At 48.4% G+C, this 20,576-nt stretch overlaps 1 protein-coding gene across 1 annotated transcript in view; it reads right to left on the reverse strand.

Moving 5' to 3' along the window:
• MDGA1 (MAM domain containing glycosylphosphatidylinositol anchor 1) overlaps positions 1-20,576 on the reverse strand; it is a 134,603-nt gene that overhangs the window by 20,022 nt on the left and 94,005 nt on the right. Inside the window, exons 12-15 of the mRNA XM_074988402.1 lie at positions 18,461-18,638; positions 17,250-17,273; positions 6,722-6,874; positions 4,482-4,616 (exon numbers count right to left, since the gene is read on the reverse strand). Coding sequence (XP_074844503.1) covers positions 4,482-4,616; positions 6,722-6,874; positions 17,250-17,273; positions 18,461-18,638 — 490 coding nt within the window. The remainder of the gene's footprint in view (positions 1-4,481; positions 4,617-6,721; positions 6,875-17,249; positions 17,274-18,460; positions 18,639-20,576) is intronic.

A 20,576-nucleotide genomic window follows, 5' to 3' on the forward strand; every position in this document is an offset into this window, starting at 1 on the left:
GACAGAAATAAATGTTGCCTTTTACGCTGCTTCTTTTCATGGTGGCAGAGGGCTGAATGGAGCCGTGGGGGAGGACCAGCTGCCAGGGGAGGCTGGGGCTCATATGCATGCTGGCCCTGGGCCTGCTGCCACTGCTGGTCATGCAAAGGGGACACAGATGGGCACTGGCATAATGTGCCCAGGCTAGGTGGGTCTGGTGCAGTTACAGCGGCATACACATGAACACTAACGTGCAGTGTGCACACGGGGAACGGACAGCTTGGGGGAACTGAAAGCAAAGCAGCTCAGGTGCGCAGTGACTAAGCCATCACCCCCACAGTGTCCGTTGTAACGCATGGCTGGGTAAGAGGCCTCATTCCAGCTCCTCCGATGGCGCAACAGATCCTCGTGGAGACAGCAATGACCGAATGGATCAGAGAATTACAGCCAGACCTGACCGGGCTGGACCTGCTCTGTGGCGGAAGGACTGCAGCCTCAAGGGACTTTACATTTGGCATCCTTCAGCAGTGCTAAAGCTGCAGAGCCTGGTCCCACTTGACTGTGTGCTTGTGCAAGCAAAACTGTTCTTTGAGCAATAAATATGGCTTAAATTGCAGCAAGGTTGGTTTAGGTTGGACATTAGGGAAATCATCCTATCAGGGTGGTTAAACACCAGAATAAATTGCCTAGGGAGGTTGTGGAATCTCCATCACTGGAGATATTTAAGAGCAGGTTAGACAAACACCTGTCAGGGATGATCTAGATGGTGCTTGGTACTGCCAGGAGTGCAGGGGACTGGAATCGATGACCTCTCAGGGGCCCTTCCAGCTCTGGTATTCTATGAAATACGTACAGGAAATCAAGATTTAGCCACAGAACCTCCTATAGGGAAGAGCGTGTGTCCTTAATGGAGAAAATTAGCTCCTGTCCCAAGAGCCCTCAGGCTGGAGGGCTGCCTAAGGCAGTGAGCCTCCAGAGAAGTATCAAGTCCATGAAATGTGGTGGATGTTAGCAAAGATCCCAGATGCTAACTCAGATTCCAGAGGGATGAGAAGAGGGGCAAGGGACATGACAGCTCTGAAAGACTAGTCATCTTCCTGCTAGCAGTAGGGAAACCGACCCCAAAGTGTAGGCGTTTGTGGTAGGTTACCTTACAGAACAAGAGTTGGCGAGACAGGCAGTGTTAGGGTTACTGGCAACGTTCTCTGTAAACTGAGCATTTGGGGGGCCACCCGGGAGAGATTCAGGTGCTGCCCAGCTAATTAGCAGAGCGCCCACAACCACCCACAGCGGGCAGCCCGTGTTTCTACTGGAGGTGCATATCCACACATATCTAGGTGCACATAACAAAATTTATTCCACCAATGTACAGGAAACAATTAGAGGCAACACTGCTTATCGGGTGCTCTGGGACCATACTGATTTTTCAACGGGTGTCCCAGCAAACTATACTGAAGCCAGAATGACCCAAGACTATAGTGATGGGCACACTGCAGGAAGTCCAGCAGCAGGAAGAAGGTAAGTATGTGAACTCAGAGGTCTGGAAGGATGTATTGTTGGGACATAGTTCCAACAGGGCAGCGGGAAGCAATACTCTTTCCTCATCTCTGACCTGTGACTCTATCCAGTCAGTCTGCATTTTAAATTCAGCCGCTCTCTGTTCGGCAGCTCCCACCCCTGGAAATCATCACATGCCATTAACATTAAACACTCCAGCCACTTCACACAAATGGAATAGTCCCTTTGGGCGGCCAGAGGGAGGCAGGGAGGGTCACATTAAGCACGAATGGAGAAATGAACAAAAGACGAAGGACCTGAGACGGGAATAAAAACGGGAGCCAATTGTTTTCCAAGCTCTCTGGAGTGATGGAGTCTTTTACCCTGGCTTCATAGTAGGCAGGGTCAATGCAGAAAAGGTTAAAATTACAATAGCCAAAGAACTCCAGTGTATCTCTCTCTATCTGCATCCATCTCATCCCACTCTATTAAATGAGGGTGCTGCAAGGTTCCCGTGGGAAACTGGTCAAACTCTGAAGCAGATCTTTTTCTGTCCTGCACAAAGGGTTTCTTGCAGTATACCTGCATGAGATACAATACCCTCAAGCCCAAATGAGTAAGCCTGCAGGAGCTCTTTTTTCTCCTGCCACTCTTCCTTCCACCACTGGTCTGTCTCACTCTGCACTGGACTCATGAAGGGGGAAACCCTTCTAAGCCTTCTGGAGAAGGGCAGGGTATAGACATATACAGGTCAGTCTGCATCCAGCAAAAGCTCCTCATTGGCACAGTCAGGCAACCATGGCTGATCTGATCAGCAGGGGCCAGGAAAGCCCATGCACAAAGCTACCCAAGTACATAACTGTGACCTGATCACAGCTGAGTGATTGGAGGTGTCCAGCAGGCACAGAAAACCGGGGTGTTAAATGGGAGCAACATGAGTGTAAGTTCAGCATAACCTGCCCTCTGATAGCACCAAAATAGCCCAGCCCATTCATACAGGAAGTATGATAGTAGTGAGATCCCACTAAATCATCAAGAATCACAGAATCATAGGATGGGAAGGGACTCAACAGGTCATCTAGCCCAGTCTTCTGCATTTAGGCAGAGCCAAGCATTATCTAGCCCAGGAGTTCACAATCTTTCCAGCCTACTGGACCTCTTTCAAGAGTGTGATTTGTCTTGCATCTCCCCAAGTTTCACCTCACTTAAAAAACTACTTACTTACAAAATCAGACATAAAAATGCAGAAGTGTCACAGCGCACTATCACTGAAAAATGGCATACCGTCTCCTTTTTACCACATAATTATAAAATAAACTGATTGGAATATAAATATTGCACTTACATTTCAGTGTGTAGTATATACAGCAGTAGAAACAAGTCACTGTCTGTATGAAATTTTAATTTGTACTGACTTTGCTTCTTGTTGCAAAACTGGGTAAACACTTTAGATCTCGCAGGAGGGTATTGTCCCTCTTTGGGTTACAAAGGGGGGTTCATGGTTTCTGGAGGAGTTTGGGGGTAGGAGCAAGTCTTGAGTTGATATACCCCCTCTACAAGACCCCTGCAAACCCTGCAACGTACATACCCCTGGCTGAGAACCATTGACCTAGACCATCCCTGTGTCCTCCTCACAGGTCTCTGGGTGGACATCTTCTAAGTGACCACAAGGACAACCCTTGCTTTCTCATTGCAAAGAAGCAGTTCACATCAACTTAACCAGAGTAGTCCAAGTCAATCAGCAAGTACCCAGATCTTGGATCCCAGCCTCTTCTGCCTTGCCACACAGGAGCCATGGTCCCTGGAGTACATTCCCAATGACATTGACCTCAGTGGTGTTGAGGCAGAGCTGTTAATTAACCCCATTTACCAGAAGGCAGACATACTCCTGCCTGGGCCATGATTTTTCAGTCCAGCAGGTGATTAATAACCCAGTGCACTGTGGGAAGAGTGCATCTATTATTCAAATTAACGAAATTATAATCAAGAGGTGACAAATTAGCAATTACTCAGTAACTCTATAAACTCATTAGCATGCCAGGCTATTCTATAGTGCTTGCTAAGCACATGGGCTCCAACTCAACGGTGAGAGGAGCAAGGCATGGGGGGATGTCCTCTCTGAACAGCTTTGCCTCTGGATGCAACCTCCCCAGAGATCTCTGTCATCCTGCTAACACTTGCTGCTACACCCAAACTCTCCAAGCAACCATGAAGTCTCATTCCCCTTCTGTCCCACAAAAGGACAATGCCCACCTGCTACAATTCCCTCTGCACCCCTACAGAGTCTCCTGTGATAATACACCCGCCTGTTAGAAGGCAAGAGGCAGGAACATTCACAGCTGGGCAAACAAGGCGGGGCTGTGGGCAGGCTGAGGTGTGCGTGGAGGGGGAGAGATCAGATGACAGAGTGTGATGTTGGGCTATAACACGCGGGGACAGAAGAGCATGCACAAAGGACCACTTCTAGGGACACTGGTGGGGAGAAGGTGATCAAAGGAGCACAGCTTTGTTTCATGTGGGAAGGGGGTACTGTGGTTGAAAGGCAGCTGCTCAAGGTTTGAAGGGCTACTGCAAGATACAGGGTAGGCACTGCAGGGAACTGATGCCTATGTAAAAATATATATATAGTGAGAAAGATACACATCTCACAGAGCCAGAAGGGATCTCAGGAGGGCCTGGAGTCCAGTCCCCTGCCCTCCTAGCAGGACCAAGCACCATTCCTGAGAGGAGTTTGTTTTTTTTTAAAAAGTCTATTTACTGCAGATGCCTAAATGGCCTCTTTCAGGACTGAGCTCACAACCCTGGGTTTAACAGGCCAATGCTCAAACCACTGAGCTATCCAACCCCCAGAAGGGATACTAAACACGTGTCCATTCAGGTCTGTTCCAGGGTGGTGGCAAAGGATTACTTGAAGATAACAGGGTCTCAGAGAAGACATGGTTGGAAGACCACCTTCCCCAAGGGAGTCCCACCCCAGGCCAGTTGTCCCTTCCCAGGAAACTCACCAATGTGCTTCCCGTACATGTGGTAGAAGAAGGAGATGCAGTAGTACTTGGCGGTGATGTTGTACAGGGGGCTGATGAGCCGGGCCTTGTCTCCTGTCACCCGGGGCTTGGAGGCCTCAATGAACATGTAATAACCTACAAACCAAGAGGGAAAGGTGGGGAAAGACAAAGCTCTGGCTCTCCCACCCTACAGAGTAAAGGAGCAGCTGACAGCTTAGAAACATCCTTCAGGGCAGGCTCTGAACTAACCTAACATGGAAAGAAATTCTGGGAGAGGGAGAGTCAGGCTTGCTCTTCTCATCCCTGAGTGAGCAGCCTTTGCTCTGAAAACACCCAGCCGTGACCTTGGCCACTTGTGCCCTGTTGATCCTACTCAGGCTTTTTCGCTGGCCACTGGAGTATCAGGTGCTCAGGAGTGGCAGCAGGACAGTGAACTAGATGGGCCAGCAGACTGAACTCTTGCTTTTCAAATGCTGGGATTTTTTGAAGGGTGATTAAATCCTTCTCCAGCAGCTCTGGGATCCCCACATCTGGCTGCTTTGTGCAGGAGGAGAACTGGGGAGCGAAATGAAGGAGCGAAAGCAAAATGAAACTGGTCAGTCTAATTTCGCTGTCCCACACTGAGTGAGAAGCTCCAACAAATTTGCCCTGGATGCCATGAACTCTAAATAAGAATATCCTAGAGGACTTAGGACTGGAGTACACTCCAGATCTATACTGGTGTAGCTATGTCACTAGAGAGTGTGACAAACCCATATCCCCGAGCAACACACTTATTCCAACCTAACCACCAGTGTAGACAGTGGTAGGTAAGCAGGGGAGCTTCGTCCACGGATATAGTTACCTTACCATCTCTTATGGGGGTGCACTAACTACACCAACGAGAGCTCTCTCTCTCTCTTTGGCACAGAGCATCTCCATTAAAGCCGTACAGCTGCGCGGATGCAGCAGTTTAAGGGTAACCTTGCCCTTAGTCGTGCAGCTTTCCAATGCAATGCAACGCAACGCAACGTTACAATATTGTCGTTTATTTCACTGGTGTCCCTTCCATGCTGGAGCAAATTGGCAAGAAGAACAGTTAAAGGAAAAGCAATTAACTTGGCTGGTAAATCAGTCCTTCCCATTTGTTCTTGGTTCAACCGTGTGTGCTTATGCCCTTTCCAATGGAAAGTGGGCTATTACAGCTAGGCTGATATAGCAGACTATATTCCCTGTTCAGACAGGGGGCTTCTTGCACTGTACCCCACAGACCCTGTGTCAAATGAGCAGGTTTGAAATATGCTAATGAGGTGCTTCCATGAATATGCAGCACCTCATTAGCATAATGGCATACGCAGCGATTCGAAAGTGCGGCTTTCGAGTTGCACACTGCCCATGGAGACGGGGACCTGCCGAAAGGACCCCCGAGTTTTCAAAAGCCCCTTCTTCCTAACACCAGATAGGAAGAAGGCCTTTCGAAAACTGGGGGGTCCTTTCGGAAGGTCCCCATCTCCACGGGCGGCGCGCGATTCGAAAGCTGCACTTTCGAATCGCCGCGGACGCCATTATCCCAATGAAGCATTGCATGCTCATGGCACTGCCTCATTAGCATCTTTCGAACCTGCTCATTAACATGCCTCTTCCGAAAGGAAGGGGCTCATGTAAACCCAGCCAGACTTGGCAATCGCAGACCCCCATGTAGAGATAAGGAGGCAGTACCAAAGCAGGGAGCTAAGGAAGCACTCCTCCCCATTCACACTGTTAATTTCAGCTCTCAAAGATTTGCAGAAAGCGCTTCCAAGTGAACACGGCAGAGAGGAGACTTGGTGGGCTGGTGACATTACCCGGTTCCCTCCTTAAGGTAACATCTAGCTAGAACCAGCCTGGATATTCCTAAGTACTAGAGCAGTTTCCTGCTTACTTCTCTCTTGGGGACTTCAAAACAAGCATCAGATGGGACAAGGGCATTTGGCAGCAGGCAATTAGCTGGTAATGAGCTCTCACTATTCCTTTTAACAAAGTTGTGGGCGTTTTAATTGTGTATTTAATGCCAATCAGTAGCATGCAAATTAACCGCCTGCTCCCTGTGCCCCATGCAGCGCAGACACGTGTGCCTAGAAAGCAGATTGTGGGGATAGGAAGGCAGGATGCTGTGAGCTACAGCCCCCCTCACAGGGGTTTGGCAAAACACAGTGCAGTGGCTCTCCGCCCTCATAGTATGCACAGAACTGAGCAACAGGAAAACCAGACGCCTGCAATACCTTCTTGAGTGCCGCTGATATCGGTGGGTGGACCTGTGTTGACAGAGCGCTTGGGATTCTGGGTCAAGGCATTCTGACGGGTCCAGTCAAAGTCATCCATCTTGTCTTGCATGAAGCCACAGATCTTCTCATCCTCAAAGCGGCAGGTGTTATCTGAAGACGGAAAAGGGGCTGATCAGTTACTGCCCCCAAAACCTGCCAGCTTGGCTCTTTCACTCGGGAGGAGCACACAGGCCAGCGTTTCTGACTCGGCACGGTATGGCTGCGTCAGTGCAGAAGGAATCTAGGCTGTCACAGGCACAGGTGGGCATGGACCAGACCAATGAGGATGGCTTGAAAAGCTTATATACAGCTAGAGGGTGTGACCGTCTACAACAATGGAACAAAGATATTATGCTAAGGAGAAAGAAGGATCAGTAGGGTGCTCTCAGGGGGCAGAGCTACAGAAGGGTATATGGCGCATTTAAGCTAAATAAACTGGAAAAGCTTCCTAATAACAATACCTGCTAGACTATGGAATGATCTCCCCAGGGAGAAAGGTAGAAGCCTCATCGGTGGGATAGTTTAAACCAGACTGGACCAAGCTTGAGAAATGCTCTGTAGGGCAGAATCTGAGGCCACACCTGCTCTAGAGGAGGTTTGCAGTTATAGCTATAATGGCAAATCCCCCTCGTGGAGACAGCTAGCATTGGGCAAGGAGTGGCTTTGCTTCTGTAGTTAAACCATTTCCCCGAAGGGCATAAAAGCTACATTGGTGAAGGGATTCTTTTCACAGCAGAAGCTGCACGTACGTGGGGGATTTTGCCAGCACGGCTTTGTTGGTTGGGGTGTGATTCCCAGCCCACCCCCCCAAACTCCTAAATGATACTGTTATGAGAGCAAAACTGTAGGGTAGGCCTGGGCTGAAACAAGCAACACCAGCAAAAGCACATTTAGGCTAGTGTAATTGCATCAACGTGTTGGTACAGAAACAGTGTTACTTCATAAAGCGTCTAGCATAGACCTCGTTTTACATTGGCTGCATGGTGCAGACTGAATGGGCTCTGATAAGGCTTTTCCATCTCTAACTAGTCCCCGGTCAAGCAGCTCAGGGCCCCAGCACTGACACTGGCTGCCTGCACTGGAATTCTGCTGAAGTCAACAGGAGCTGTGGGTAAGAAAGAAATAAAGCAGAACTAGAAAAGGGTCCAGTAATGGCTGGTGCAAATGATTAGAGGCTGGAGAGAAAGCTCCAACAGACAGGAAATCGGAGAAAACTGGGGCTGCTCAGTTTACAGAGGAAATGAATGGGAGGGAGCATGAGTGAATGGTGCAGTTAAGGTAAATGAGTAGTGTAACGCTGGCACAACAGGTCAGTTCCGGTGTCACTACTGAACACTGACAAATACATCACTGGAATCAATCTAGCTCACCTCTGGGTTAGTATTGTTAAAATAGGCACTAGAAGTAGAAGAATGTGCTTAGTGTTTAGACATTATTGAATGCTTCTGAGTTGTGGCCTGCATTAATCTCACTTATAACATCCGTAACCAATATTGGAAGGTAATATTTTAGCATCTGCATTCTAAATCTCTGTAACTGTGTAAGTACCAGACAAGAGAAAGACATGAACTAGTGTGAAATGCAAGCACCCAACAGGGTCTGTTATGTCTTGCCAGATCAGGAAGGCCCATCAACATCAGAAAGACTAGAGTGGAATAGAAAGGGGACAAAACACTCTCCCCCGACAGCCCATGAAGATGAGGCATATAAGTGGATTCCTCCCATGAGAAGAATTTGCAGCTCTGAGCAGAAGTGGGAGAAACGGAATATAAACCTCTAACAAGGAGGAGCAATGTCTCATTGCTGATTGGCCTCTTAGAAAGAGGCAAGGTTTCTAGGCATAAGCAAAGGATCCCTAGCTGTTTAGCTTGGGATAGTCTCAATGAGCCTACAGAATTTTCTTATTACAGAAGCTCCTATTATCTTTTGAATGTTAAGGTTGTAATTCATTTGGTATAATGTATGTTCCCTGCCTTAACCTTGTACATAACAGAGAGGGAGCCGTGCTAGTCTATACACTATCAAAACAAAAAGCAGTCAAGTAGCACTTTAAAGACTAGCAAAATAGTTTATTAGGTGATGAGCTTTCGTGGGACAGACCCACTTCTTCAGACCATAGCCAGACCAGAACAGACTCTATGGTCTGAAGAAGTGGGTCTGTCCCACGAAAGCTCACCTAATAAACTATTTTGCTAGTCTTTAAAGTGCTACTTGACTGCTTCTTGTACATAACGTTTGTTTCTTCTCCCCATTTATTAACTATTTAGATAATTTATTATAGGGTTGGCTACAAGTGCTGTCTCCAGTCTGAGATCTAAAGTGCAACTGATCTAGAGTAAGTGGGTCTTTGGGACCAGGTGTAACCTGAATATTGGTGTGGGTAAGGAGCCATCTATCACAAAGGCAGGCTTACCTGGTGCACCCCAGGGAATGGTCTGTGACTCCATGATAAGGAAGGTTTAGTGCCTGAGGAGTTTGCAGTTGGGTGGTGAAATCTAAGTATGAAACTCACAGCCATTTTGGGATTTGTCCCCTATTCTTAACAGTCTGCTCTGACATACACACATTCTTGAGCCACTCGAGGACAGCTGGGCAGGGGACTCCTCTCCACTCTTCAGAAAGCCCAAGGGGCACTAGTGGAATTGTGAAGCAACAGGTTTACAAGTAATACAAGGAGAAAGGGACAGAGGCTAGCAACCCCCCTCCTTTGGGACAAAAGCTGAGCACGAAGCACCTGCGACTGTGACAACATTTCCCCTGTAGGCAGCTTGGAGCACAACTCTCATTTACATCAGTTCTTGTGCTTCCATATTGCTGTATCCCCAGCTAGTGTCATTCCAGATGTGGCTTGTTTCAGGCCTTGGTTGGAAGAGCCCAGGGATCACGTGGATTTCGGTAGCTCAGTCAGTGCGTGTGGAGAGCTCACCTGCAGTGTAGAACTTGAGGCTCTAAATTGTTGTGTTCTGTACGCTGTGTCTTCCTCTCCTTGATGGCGCATTGGTGGGGGGACTGCAGAGCGCCCACCATGTTAGACTTGGGAGAATGAAAAGGAGGGGACATTGACCTCCTCTGAGATCCACTGGTATCTGCATACAGTCCTCACTACCACCTGTTCCATACACTCTGTCCGTGAGGGATTCAACCACAGGGTTTCGCTGACCAGAGCAGCTGGGTTTTGCTGCTGAACATAGGCCGTTGGAGCTCAGCAGAAGACTGCTGAATGCAGTCATAGGGAGCTCGGCTGCCCACTTAACTGCTGATTAACCCTGGCTAAGTGCTCTCTGTTCAGTCCATTCATTTCTAATTAGCATCCTAATCCAAATTAGCTGTTACTTTATAGGGCTGAGAGTGGGGGCCTGTGCTGCAGCTGAAGCTGGAAGAGAAGGAGAGAGAAATGGGGACTGGACCTGGCAAGGGCTGGGAGAGCTGAGGCTTGGGGATCACATGTTCTCCATGTGGCTGGTTTGTCTCCAGCTCTGAAAGGCAGTAGAAGGGAGGCAGCAGCTGCTCAATGTCCTTTCCAGGGGGTTATGTGAATGAGATCCAGGCTCTGCTGTTTGCTGCACTGAGACTTTCAGCTTGTGACAAGAAGCTGGTAGCCAACAGCTTTCCAGGTGCTTAGTTTGTACCAAAACCCCCAGCTTCACCTCCACCAGGCCCAGCTCCGGTACTTATACGATCAGCCCAGCCCGAGTGAAATACATGCTCATGGGTTAGCCTGTGGGGCATCCCACCTCCACCTCACAGGCTGCCAGCTGTGATTAGCCAACTGCATAGTGTGCGCCTTTGTATGCCATTACCCACAATGCACTTCCCACTCAGAATGACTGAGCAGCATCCCCACTGTGGGGGACGCCCTGAAGAGACTGGGGCTGCTGGTGAGGATACAGCTCGACGTGCACGTGGCTGCCTGCACACAGAGCTCCCTTTACCATGACGTTGCCATACAGAGTGGCAGCCTCTGAAATTACATCTTTGTGAATAGCTCCAAAGAGAGGCACGTAGGGGGTGGGAGGACATCAAGTGAGGAGATCTGCTAGCTGGTTCTATGAATGGGCAGAGCAATTCCAACTCCAGGGTGACAGGCTGCACTTTCCACCAGCGGAAAATTCATTGAACTTGAACATTGGAACAAAACCCCCCAAGATGGCAGAGGGGTAGGAAGAGAGCAGAAAGGGAGACATTGCACCGTGACTTGTCAGGGCCCAAGATCTGGTGTGGGACATGCAGCCACTTTCCTGGGTGGCTCTTAGGGCTAACTGGGCCTCTGACTATGAAGAGCAAGGAGTGTGCAGCAGCCTGTGAGACCAGGGTGGGTAGTATGACGGGAAGGAATTGCAGTGAGCACTGCCATTTGACAGGTATCCCATGAAGCCCCGCACGGAATGGGCAGAAAACTTGAACAGGTAAGGTCAGAAACCACTACCACTGTTCCACAGGGGACCACCTGCCACTTCCCAAGATGTGGATTAGAAACAGAATTGTGGCCCTGTAACTCCCTTAATGTTAAAATATCCCCAGGCTGGAATCACTTCCCATGCACTGACATGTGGCCAGGTCTCAGACCCAGGGTGGCACCTCATACTTCAGGGGAGGACCAGAAGTGAGAGCCTTCCCAACAGCTTCCAGAACCTAATAATGCTTATGAGAAAAGCACACACCGGCTGCGGATAATCTCTCTTGTGGGGACCTTATGATGTGTAACACTTTGCCAGCCATTAGCTCTTCTCACCTGAGCCTCTCAAAGCACTTGCCAAATATTAATGAACTGGGCCTCTCAGTTCCTCTATGAAGCAGGGAACTATCTCCATGTTTCAAATGAAGAAACCAAGGCACAAAGATAGGAAGGGGCTCATCCAAGGTTAGAGGGAGTGAGAGGTGCAGCTGGAAATAGGACCTGAAGCCCTGGCCCTTCCTCCTGTGGTTTAAAATAGAAGGCCATGCTTCTACTCCTTCTAAGCCAAACAGCAAGACTGAAGAACCTCTGAAGAAGAAAACCATTTTCTCTGGATGCTGAGACACAACTGAAAACAGTTCTCTGAAAACATCTGCTCAACAGGCTTCAACAACCAAAGAGGTGAACAATGTTAGGAACCATCAGGAAAGGAAGAGATAATAAGACAGAAAATGTCATCATGGCAGGGCTCCTATGTGGCGCTGAGGGTGGGAAATCGGTACACTTTACTGGGACCCAGAGGCCCTGAGGAGCCTGGCTCAGGCTGCAAATTGTGGTGTGTGCATGGGCGGGGGCCCATGTTACAAGTCTGTATTAGGCCTGAAAAATAATTAAGCTTGGCCCCTGCATAATGTCACTATATAAATCTACAGTCTGCCCACACCCTATGGTCATCCCACCTCAGAAAAAAAGTAGCAGAAATGGAAAAGGTACAGCAAAAGGAAATAAGTACAGGTCTAGAACAGTTCTAGTAGGAGGTGAGATTAAAAAGATGGACTGTTCACCTTAGAAAATAGATAATGGGGGACTGGCTAGAGGTCTATAAAATGCTGTGGAGAAAGTGAGTATGAAAGCTCTATTCTTACAACACGAGAACTAGGGCTCACCCAATGAAATGAATAGGCAGCAGGTTTAAAAAAAATCAAACACGCAATGCACAGTCAGCCTGGGGAACTTGTTGTCAGCGGATGTTGTGAAAGCTAAACTATACCATGATCCAAAAAAAGAACTGGATAAGTTCATGGAAGACAGGCCAGGATGGTCAAGGATAGAAATCCACCTTTTGAGAGCTCTAGGCCTCCAACTGCCTGAAGCTGGGAGTGAACAGCAGCAGGAAGGAGAACTCAAAACTGTTTTGTTATGTTCACTCCCTCTGAAGCACATCGCACTGACCACTGTCCGAGAGAAACTACTGAGCTAGAGCAACTATTGGGCTGACCTAGTAAGGCCATTTTATGTTCTTATGAAATAATATTTTAATGACCGCCCCCTCCACACACACTCATTGCTGACAACAGAGCAGTAACCTGGCAGCTGACCCCACAAGTGTGGATGCAAACCCTGCCTCAAATTCCACCCACATACGCAGCTGTACAAGGAGCAAAGGAACCTCCCTGCTTCAAAATTAACCCATTGGGTTAAATATTGAACACAGAAGCTCTTCTCTGCATTGTCAGAGCCAAGGTGAAGCAGGATTCCCAAGAGCAGCTCTTCCTTCACCCCGCAGAGTCCCTCAATGAGCTTTGCAGCAACTGTGGCTGAAAGGGCCCTGGTCTTTATCCCTTGTCACAACCACTCACCTGGGAGCCATCTTCTGCCATGACTGTTAGCATGTCTAGGCTTCCCCACTTCTACACAAATGGAACCAAAGTTTCAACACCCGGCAGGGGGAGCCAAGCCCAGCTCGGATATTCAGGCATGTAAAGCAGGGAGCTATTCAGAGTCACAGACTGCGGGAGCCAGAAAGTGATTGTTACTTACCACACACTAAGCTGTGCACCCACACTTGTTATTATGGTGACTTAATGGTTAACACCTGGAACTGAGCTACAGGAGAGCTGGGTTCTAGCCCTCTCTGCTACTGAGTTCCTGTGTGACAACTGGCAGGTCGCTTCCCTCCATGTGTCAGTTTCCTCAGTTGTACAATGAGGATATTGTTACTGAATCATCTTTTGTACAGTGCTTTAGGACACAAGGATGAAGAGCGCTGCATAAAAGAGTGTTCACCGTCACCCTAACACTTTTCGCCAAAGGATCTCAAAAAACTTTTATAAACATTTATTCATGGAGCTTCAGAAGCCCCCTCAGAAGAGATGTAATTATGATCCCCATGGTACAGGTAGGGAAATTAAGACCAAGTGCGACAGCTAGCTTCATTTACACTCCGTGCACAAAAAGCCAATGACAGAGCAGGGAATGGAAACAGGTGTCCCCAGCTTCAGCCCATGTGCCTTGCCTTGGGTGGGGCAGACAACTCCAGGATCCCGAATCTCAGGCCCACGCTCCAACCACCCATCTTATTTCTCACTCCTGAACATTCACAACAGAGCAGGACATTCCACTTTTGCTGGAGCATCTACCATTGACCATTGTCAGAGGCAGGGCGAGGAGCACTAAACAAACACTGGATTACATGAATCTCCTTAGGTCTATTCAGGCATGGTAAATCCCTGAACTCCTCTTTATTACATGTAATGTGTGATAGATCACATGAATATGACAGGCAGTAAGATAGGAACACGACCCTGACTTAGGAAGGGAATGACCTTTGGCAGAGAAAGCAATAATCTCTTGTCTTTCATGACACATCATTTCCAAGGAGGTCAGAATGCTAAACTGTACACGCAGGGAAATCACTTCACTCACCACTTCTGGATGAAACACGGCAGCTGTGTGACTGCACCCAAGAGGTCAGCACAAGAGTTTAGACTACGAAATGAAAACTGTAACCAGTTGAACCTGCAGTAGGAATTCTGAGAGAAAGAACAGACTCGCCCAAGGTGGAATCTGGCCCTGGCTTATCATTCTTATGTAAGTACCAAGAAGTCCTTATTGACCACCAGGAGTCGGGGATCCCATAAAACAACAAAAAATAACCCTTAACTTTTTAGATGTGAATATATTTTTAATGGTTATGGGCAATATGGGCTCTAACCTCAATGTGCATGAAACTTAAGCATCCCATCCCTTCCCTTTGGATCGCTTCTACTGTATAACCCCAGCACCTGCCTCTGTAACCATGCCCTGTGCATGCATGGCACAACATCATTAATGTCTTATGAGGCCACAAGAGAATATGCATGAAGAAATAATTATATTAAACGACATGCCGCGTCTGTAAATTAATCACCATTATGTGTGCCCTGGATCGGGCTGCCATGGGCATTAATCATCTCATCTTTGCCTTTCACTCCAGAGAGCTGGGCATTCAGGAGGGAGTTCAAAGTGGAAGAAGGAGAGTTAAGGACAGAGAGAGGCACTCTGCTCATCTGTGGAGCTAGCTGTGCGGGGTGGTATTAACATGGCAGTATGGATACAAAGCCAGCAGCCTGTCACCTTACTGCTAGCCAGTAGGGCTGAAGGGAAGGACCATTTCTATAAAGCAGGGATGGCTAAAGCAATGAGAATGCAGTTGTTCTCACACCTTTAATTTCTTGACAGGACCCACAAGGAGCAGAATATGGCTCCTAGCATTCAGTGCAGCTGGCCTGCTTGTCTCAAGATGGAGGACAGCATGCAGGACCTGCGACTGCTCTCCTGTATCAAAATAAAGGCAGCTGCAACCTCACTCATTTTAGACCAAACTGATGCAATCTTCTGGCCCTTGTCAAGCAGCCAAAACAGTGCCCAGCCGGGCAGATGATGGAGGCCCTGCTTCTCAAGAGCCCAACATTGCCCCTCTTTAGCTAGGGGTCCCCCAGCCTCTCTTGAGAGCCCTGGGGAAATGAAACAAGGTGGCCAAAGGAAAGACTTGCCCAACTCACTGAGATGAGGTGTTTCTCCCATGGCCCAATGCAGAAAGGGATGTGTTCTGGGGACTCAGAATATAGGGCCCTGGCAAACTGTTTAATGTTTCCTCGTGGGTCTTCACCAGAGAATGCTAAGGAGCTGGGAGAAAAGACAGAGCTGCAGTCCTCACTCAGGAGAGGCGAGAACCAGAGGCACATGGGGCACTTGACATGTCAGGCTGCAGCACGGGGGAAGGGACATGCCAGTAGGAAGGAAGCCCCAGGATCGTACAACTGACTGACAGACAGACAGACAGAAAAGCCTTGTGACTAGGTAGGAAGCTATTGCCCTTAGCAAGGGCAGAACAATTTCCTACAGCAAACCCCCTAGCACAGGGTCTCACAGGCTGGCTCCTGCAGAAAAGGACCTGGGGATTACAGTGAATTGTAAGATGGATTTGAGGAAACCGTGTGCCCTTGTAGCCAAGAAGCTGAACAGCGCATGGGGGTGCAGTAATAGGAGCACTGCCAGCAGATTGAGGGAAGTGATTCTTCCCCTCTATTCATCACTGGTGAGGCCACATCTACAGTATTATGTCCAGCTCTGGACCCCCACACACTACAGAAAGGAGGTGGACACATGGGAGAGTCGCCAGCGGTGGGAAATGAAAATGATTAGGGGGCTGGAGCACATGACTTAAGAGGAGAGGCTGAGGGATTTGGGCTTAGTCTACAGAAGAGAAAATCCATAGAGGATGGAAAGAGGCTGTTCTCCGTGGTGACAGATGACAGAACGAGGAGCCACGGTGCGGGGAGGTCTAGGTTGGATATTAAGGAAACCTATTTCACTAGGAGAGCGGTGAAGCTCTGGAATGGGTTACCTAGTGAGGTGGCAGACTCTCCTTCCCTAGTGGTCTCTAAGTCCTAGCTTAACAAAGCCCTGGCTGGGATGATTTAGTTGGAATTAGTCCTGCTCTCAGCAGGGGGTTGGACTTAAAGACCTCCTGAGGTCCCTTCCAACTTTAGGATTCTACAACTGCCTCCCATCTCAGCCATCATCACCTAGATTCCTCCCCTCTCCTGCCAGCAATCATCACATCATTGCTGTAGCAGCTACAATACTTGCCTACGTGGAAAAGTAACATTAGGAAAATACTGAACACATTTCAAGTTCTTCCCATTTATTTTGGCAGCTGGATACAAGGAGAAGGACCCAGCACTATGGGACCAGCCTGCCCTTACTGGACCCCCAGCCGGTACTCTGTCAACATGGGAACCTCCGCCCTAGCATTTTACCCTGCCCAGGCTCTTGTGACTTAGGGAGTGGGGCTTCCATCCCCACCCACAGGAGATGATTTCATCACTAGTTCTAACCCATTGCAACCTCCCTAAACTATCCTCTTTCATACTTCCTATTCCTGTGAAACATCTGGGGCCTGATAATTCTGAGATGCAAAGCACTCTCGTCTCAAAGTCAATGCAGCTGTAGGTGCTCAGTACCTAAGAAAATCAGGCCCTGCAGCCAGATCCTAAAGCTTTGAGCTGGAAGTGTATCCCTCAGAGAGAATATCTGGAAGAAAACTTACTGGACCAAAGAACAGTGGTGGGACAAGAGACTTTGGAATACAGAGTGTGGGTGTTTGCAGGGGAAGAAGAGCAATGCTGGAAAACATTCTGCAAGAATATCAGGCAGATCCCTTCCCAATTCAGACCAGAGAGGAATTATGAAAGAGCCATGCTTTCTGGGGACAATGCTGATGGCAGCATGGTGCTAAGGTTAGGAGACCTGTAAGGGAGGCATATACACATCACATGTACATGGAATGTGTGTGTTTGGTGCATTTCTTCTGTTGACAGGAAGGGCTACAACAAAGAGCATTTGTTGATGGAGGAAACTTCCAGGGCTCACAAATTTCATGTTGTTTCAGGGGAACGGAATTAGCAAAGCCCCCCGTGCCAGCCTGCTTCCCTGGCATGGTGGCATCTCCCCATACTGTCTACGGAGTCTGGTACCTGCTAGGTCAGTCATGGGAAACTAGCGCTCAGTGAAGACAAACAGAAAACCAGTGGCCTCATTGCTTACCTGCCGGGTTGGGATAGTTAATCGCTGACAAAGGAAAGAGAAAACAAGAGGGTTAGAACAGCATTTGTTTCCCCAAGGAAAAAAAATAAAACCCTGAGCAGAAAACAAACATTGAGAAGTGGGGCTTATGCCCAAATCACCCACAACCACCCCACAGATGCCGAGTTGGAAAGGAGAGAATCCCTGTGTTTGGGACATACCAAGGTACTGCACTTGTGGGCTCAGTTCTATTTTCAAAAAAGGAGGCAGAAGCCCAGATGCAAACCTGTTGTTCACAGGAGGGCCCTGGATTTGTGTCTACATAGATTCTTATGGGAAATCCACTGGGAATGGGAAGGTTGGTATCCAATGGGGAAATCAAGGCAGCTTGATACCTAGTAGAAAACTGAAGTCGCTCATAGGACAGGGTCTGCCACCTTGCAGAAAACCAACATGGCCTAGGCACTGGTGTGCAAATAAAGGGGCCTGGGATCTCTAGGGAAATGGAGGCACCCTAGTGTTCCATGGGAACAGAGGGTTGTGCAGGATCACATGGAAATGGGATAGGTGGGTCTTGCATGCTCAACTGAGGGAGCCCGAACTCCTGTGTGAAACTGAGAAGGTAACTATCCGACAGCACAGCAAAGCAGCTTGGTGTGCTGCAGGAACGTGGTCAAGGCTAGCTGGGGGTGCGTGCAGTGATCTGCAAGATCAGGGAGAAGGCCCTGTGCTCCAGAGGAGTTAGAACACAGCTACAACACACTGGCTTCTTCTCTACGAGAAGAGCTGTGAAGCAAACTGCTTCATTCCCCTCCTCCTCCACCACCCCAAATCCTCCCTCCTTTGGGGTCAGTCTGCCTGGAACACAGTGCCTGTGACTTGTGGTCTAACATGAACAGTGGTGCCCAATATCATCCATCAGCAAAGAAGGCCACATAGCTTGACTGGGAACACTGGGCTGTGTCTATCTGGATAGCAAAGAACATAACAATATGTAAAATGAATCCCCCCACCCCTCAAATCTTTGCACAGGTACCATGACAAGGAAGTTTGCAGCATCCTGGCAAAAGGGAAGTGATGGCACCACATCACCATAACACAGGATCAACAAGAGGCTCCTGTGAGCCTCACTTTAGAAACACTCACAAAATTAACCCCTCAGTCTCCAGAAGGAACCACTGAAGGGTCCCTGCCCATGTGGCCTTGGGTGGGATGTAAGGGGAGATACCTACGTTCCATGTACCGGATGATGCGGGCAGCCATATCGCCAGCCCCAAAGTCAGTGATGGGTGTCAGGCGGACCTCATAACTCTGGGGAACTTTCAGGTTGTGCAGCGTGTGCTCCAATAGCAGGCCCTTCTCCACTTTCTTCACAGGAATTAACATTTGGACAGTGTTCCTCTGGTTCAGCTGCAGGGGGAAAAAGGAAGTCCCATGGAATCAATGTTAAAAATGTCCTGAAAATGAGCATCTGAAAGGCTCAGTGGTCCTTCTAGAACAGGCCTCCATGCCTTCATAACCAGGCCGGCTCGCTCCTTATAATCAATGTCCCGAGCAGTTTACTGCCATGAAATGGGCTGTAGAAGTCACTGTTGGCCACAGAATTGTGCTCCAGAATCTCAGCTTTAATTTAAAAGAAAAGAAACTTCTAGCCCTTATGGGTGGGGAGATAACCTTGAAAATGCAACTGAGTGCAAAGCAAGGCCTGCCTGACACCAAAACCTGAAATGTTGGCTCTGAGAACAGACCCATTCTTCTCTCACAGGGCCCAGGGACACCATGCACATAGAACAGCACAGAATACAGCATTTTTGCTGCAGATTTCATTCATTGCTGCAGCCAGGCACCCGGGGCATCAGTTCACGCAAGCATACCTACTGGATGAGCTTCACAGGTTAGTGGGCCAAGCCCAGCATCCTGGGTTTGACATTGGTGTTTCTCTGCTCCCTCCATAAGGGAGGAAGAGGTTCTAGAGGTACTTAGGAAAACAAAAAAGGAGAAAGCACCTGGACGAGATGAAATCTGGATGTGTGGAAGTCACTGGAAAGGGATGATTTTTACTTGGATGATGTCAATAAGATGCCGGATGAATGACACAACAGAGTTGTAGGACTCATGTTGCAGCATACTTAGCACACGTCACCTCTTTTGTCACTTAAGCAAACATCATCTGCTGCAAAGGTGGTGGGAGAACATTACTGAAAAGTGTCTGTGAGGAAGACAGGTTGAACCACCCTAGTCTGGCACCTCACGATCTGACCAATGCCAAACCAGAGAGCTTGCCAAACTATGAGGTCAATATTGTCTAGCAGCATTAACAACATTTCCACTGCTTAGTGGGCTCTTAGAAGACATTTAAGGGCAAATTAGAGCTAAAGAACATCACAAAACACAGAGAACCAGGATTGGTGGCTGTACACAAACTTTATGGGATCATGGGAAACTTGGCCACACCCATGATAAGTGACATCCAGTTAACTAAAATCATGCTGGATAATGGATATTGCCAGATCAGAGAGTACCAGATTAAAGGGGTTTGACCGGTAGTTGAAATTTGGAAGGGTCAGCATGGCTTCATGATGGAAAGGAACACAGCTAATGCCACGTTTGCTCTATAAATCACCTAGGAAAAGATCTGCAAAAAGAGACAGCAACCGAACCTGGCATGAGTAGAGTTGGAGAAGACAAATGATCACACACTAAAAGATTTAGTTTACAGTGGAAAAGTACACTGCAAGGATATGGCCACCTTATCCAGAAAAGGTATGATGGAGGGAGTACTGCAATCAAAAACCAAATGGAGCAACAGCAGAGAATTTCTGGTAAACATCGGCCTGCCCCAGGAGTCTGCACTGAGTCCTTTCTTTGTTTGCAGCTATCTTGGGTATGATAAGTGAGAATACGGAAAAGGATCCTTCTTGAGTAAGACAAAGTGGTTGTGGTGAAGATAAGCTGGTATGGAGTTTTCCAGCAGGGGCCTGAGAATTATATTGTTAGGATGATCCTTGCAATGATCATGGACAGGAGACACCCAAGAAGGAAGCCAAAAGACTCAATACAGTAAATCCTTGATTTTACAGACCCTGATTTAGCAGACTTAGGCAACAACGGATGTTTCCCCCAGTTGTTCCCAAAGTCTGCTGGGGTCTGTAAAATCATCCCCCCCACCCCGGCATAAAAAGGTTAAGAGACTTACCACTGCTACAGCCTGGAACAGCCCCCACCTCCTCTGCCAGAGCCGCCACACGTTCCTCCCACCTGGGGTGGATTCGTACACGGGCAGGCTGGCACTCGCATACGTGCCCCACCGCTGGTGGGAGGAGCATGTGGCAGCTCTGGCAGCAGCTC

This window comes from Carettochelys insculpta, chromosome 3, assembly GCF_033958435.1.
Source record: "Carettochelys insculpta isolate YL-2023 chromosome 3, ASM3395843v1, whole genome shotgun sequence".
In the NCBI taxonomy this organism is placed as follows: Eukaryota; Metazoa; Chordata; order Testudines; family Carettochelyidae; genus Carettochelys; species Carettochelys insculpta.